We start from the raw sequence: 3,326 nt of genomic DNA, 5'->3' as shown, positions 1-3,326 counted from the left end.
TTAAATTTTTAAAAATATTATTTTTTAATTTTCTATTAATTATACATGTACATATTATTAAACAATTTTAACGCTAGCTTTTTTCTCGAAATTTTACCTAAATTGATAAAATATTAATTTTAAAATATTTAATTTTTGAATGTTGTATAAATTTTGCGCTTTTTATTGAATATCTTTAATGACATCAATTTAATGTTAAGAATTTTGATTTACTTTACTTTAAAAATGTTGATAATATGACAAATTAAGAATTCTAAGAATTTGATTTTAAAACATATTTACAAATATTTAAAAGAACTTTATTGTCTTCAATTTAATGCTATAAAATTCAGTAAATTTTATATAGTTTTCTAAAAATTTGTAAGAGTTGAACTGTTTTCTCTAAAACTGTCTAAAATTGTTTATAATAAATATAAATAAAGGGCAATTGACTTTGATTAATAGAATTGCAATAAAAGTAAAACACGTCTTTTGTTTATGAAGATATGTGCCAAAATATTTATTTGTATTTTATATAATTTTGATTGCTGTGGGCAAATCGAATTTGAAGTGTGATGGCAATGTGATGATGCTGGGCGTAATGTGAGCAGTTGATGATGATGTGTATCAGTGAGTTGGTCTTCGTCTTCGTCTTCGTCTTCGGCTTCGTCTTGGTTTTGCTCGATCTGCCAGAGAGTTTGGCAGTTGGTTTCGTGGATAAATTGTGTTAGGACAAATGCTTTTCGACTCGTCGTCTCCTCTAACACAGCTCAGCTCAGTGCTCAATGGCAAGTGGCACTGCGGCAATTGTTTCAATTTGATTTGGAACAACTGAAGCCTGGCAGTTGAGCAGAGCGAAAAGCGGAAAGCCACTAACTGTGACAGTGGCCATGGCAGAAGCAGGAAAAGGAATTGGAATGGGATGAAGATGGGGATGGAGATGGAGTTGAAGCTGCTGCCACGTCACACGTGCAGCTATTTGATGTCACTTTACCCAGCGTCATTCACATCTTTATCCGCGCCTCACATTCACCTCCCTCTTCTTGTTGTGGTGCTTTCCGTCACATCATCATCGTCAGGAACAACAAGAGCGTCATCATCATCATCATCCGCCGCAGTTGGTTCAACTTCAGTTGCCAAAATGTCGTCGACTTTGGCCACAGTTGATGGCTTGGTTTTGTTCTCCATCTCTGTCTCTGTCGCTGTCGCTGTCGCTGTTTCTGTCTGTTTCTCTTTCTGTTTCAGTTTCAGTTGCTGCAATTGTAACACGCTTTTTATACTTATATGTGAAACATAGAGAGGAAGCTAGCTTACATTCCGCTGCTGCTCCTGGACTTTAGCTTGAACTTTGGCACTGCTTTCGCTTCGGGTTGCCTCGCCCTCTCCTATCGCCATTTTCGCCATCTCTTTCACTTTGGCTGTCGCTGTCTCGTTACGCTCTGGCACGCTTATTGAATTTCGCTTAGCTGCTGCTGCTTCAGCCAGGTCATGGGGCAACTCCAGAGTGCGCGGCAACAGCGGTTGCTCCTCGGATAATGTGTCTGCGTTTTGGGCATAAAATTTTACGCTCGGTCACACACTGAAGCGTCAATTGTGCTCGCCCTCCCCAACCCTTTCCCCTCCACTCACGTGTATCCACATGGTAGCCATGGTGATCCGCTCGGTAGAAGACCGTCGAGTACTTCGCATTGGGCAATGGTACCGAATAATAACCACGACGGGCGAGCACCCAATTCTTGCCCACGGGCAGCCAATAGGTGCGCTCATAGCGAGTGTCGCCATTGCTTAGCTGATATCTGAAACAAGAAGAGAACAGTTGTAAAATGGGAAGAGTTTGGGATTGAGTGAAAAGTTGTGACAGTTACAATGAGAAGAAGTGAACAGTTAACAAGTGAGAAGAAAATTATGAAATGAATGAAGAACAGTTTAAGTGAGAAGTGAACTTTTGGGAAGTAAAGACTCGAGAACATTAAACAGTTCAAAAGAGAGAGAAAATATATGAAATGAGGAGAATTCTTCTGAAACGAACAGTTAAAAAATGAAGATCTAAGAACTGAAAAGAGTTTCCAAAAAGAGTTGAGTAGTAAACAGATGAGTTAAGTAGAGAAGAGAAGATCACAGTTAAAAAGGGAACAAAAGGATTTTGTAGTAATGAACAGTTTAGTTCAGAATATGTCAAATAAGAAGTTATCAGTTCGTATATTTTAGAATGGGTAGCCTTATAGTCTCTGAGATGTAGGAGTTCATTCGGACGGACAGACAGACTGATGGGGTCGGAGATGCCTCCTATAAAAAATCAAATTTAGAATGGAAAGAGCTATTTAGAAATAGATAAACAATGCAAATAAGTAAGAAGTGGTCAATTGATGAGTTCAGATGTGGATAGTTGCAGTCATAAAACAGATGAGAAATGAAGACTTATTCTTATTCTTAAGACAATGAGAAGAGCTAGAAAGAAAGAGTTAACCAATGAAAACAAATGAGAAACTAAAATGTGATTAGTTATATGGTTAAGAAATGAACAGTTGAGTATCCAAAAAAGCTAAGATGTTAGTAGTTGTGAAGTGAACAATTGAATAAAATAAGATTTAAGAAGAAACAAATTGAAAAGTGAGAAGAGTTAGCTACAGCAGTGGAGTAATTGATAATGAGAAAAGTAAATATGTATAAATTGAAAATAGCTTTTATGAAATGTACAACGAATTTTAACGAATTCTATGATTTAAATATAAGCAATTAAAATGGAATATGTTGAGGACAACAAACGTCACCTGTACTCATGTTGTCCATCTGGAGAACGGTGATCAAAGTTATCGATCACGCGAATGCTTTCGTCCTCAGCTGGCTGCGACTCTGGCAACTTGGGAGCCACCAAAGGCGGCCAATGATGCACATGTTGATGGCGATCCACGGGCTGAGCTGTTGTTGTCCTCATCGTGTTGGGATGCCTGGGACGCACAGTCCAACGTGCCTCAACAGTGCTCGATAGATTGAGATGGCCAAGCAGCAGCAGAAACTGGCAGAAAATTATCCTGGCAACACGATGCGAACTCATTCTAACAGAAGCACTTAATGATAACTTGATGCCTGGCTGCAAATTTAATAATTGATTCCTTCTGCCAGCTGCTGTTGGGCTTTTATACTCGTGGAACCGAAATACGAAATAATAAACTCACACATCGATGGCAAATGATTTGGCAGTCTTCATGACTGACCATTCATACATTCCTCCTTCACTCGCCTCCCGAATTTGTCCATTGCCATGTTGCCCAATCCCTCAATCCTTAAATCTCTCACTCACGCGGCTCAAACGCTTGTCATTTTTTTTTTTGGGCCAAACTTTGACT

General features: G+C 38.7%; 1 protein-coding gene across 1 annotated transcript; it reads right to left on the bottom strand.

Moving 5' to 3' along the window:
* Positions 1-495: 495 nt before the first annotated feature.
* On the bottom strand, positions 496-3,063 carry LOC132796532 (uncharacterized). Its single transcript, XM_060807733.1, has 4 exons — positions 2,751-3,063; positions 1,609-1,775; positions 1,294-1,520; positions 496-1,233 (listed from the first exon to the last, which is right to left on the bottom strand). Exons 1-4 carry the CDS (start codon positions 3,032-3,034, stop codon positions 1,009-1,011), a joined length of 903 nt encoding a protein of 300 aa, XP_060663716.1. The 5' UTR covers positions 3,035-3,063; the 3' UTR covers positions 496-1,008.
* Between the last annotated feature and the right edge of the window lie 263 nt (positions 3,064-3,326).

The sequence above is a fragment of the Drosophila nasuta genome, chromosome X, assembly GCF_023558535.2.
Source record: "Drosophila nasuta strain 15112-1781.00 chromosome X, ASM2355853v1, whole genome shotgun sequence".
NCBI classification, from domain to species: Eukaryota; Metazoa; Arthropoda; class Insecta; order Diptera; family Drosophilidae; genus Drosophila; species Drosophila nasuta.
This window is presented reverse-complemented; position numbering and strand designations above follow the sequence as displayed.

What these genes read in the sequence shown, in the direction of transcription:
- LOC132796532 (XM_060807733.1), bottom strand. Translation starts at nt 3,034, where the DNA reads ATGAGTTCGCATCGTGTTGCCAGGATAATTTTCTGCCAGTTTCTGCTG. An exon ending in TGGCTACCATGTGGATACAC is followed by an intron (nt 1,521 to 1,608) that starts GTGAGTGGAGGG and finishes CCCAAAACGCAG; the next exon opens with ACACATTATCCGAGGAGCAA. An exon ending in TCCAGGAGCAGCAGCGGAAT is followed by an intron (nt 1,234 to 1,293) that starts GTAAGCTAGCTT and finishes TTACAATTGCAG; the next exon opens with CAACTGAAACTGAAACAGAA.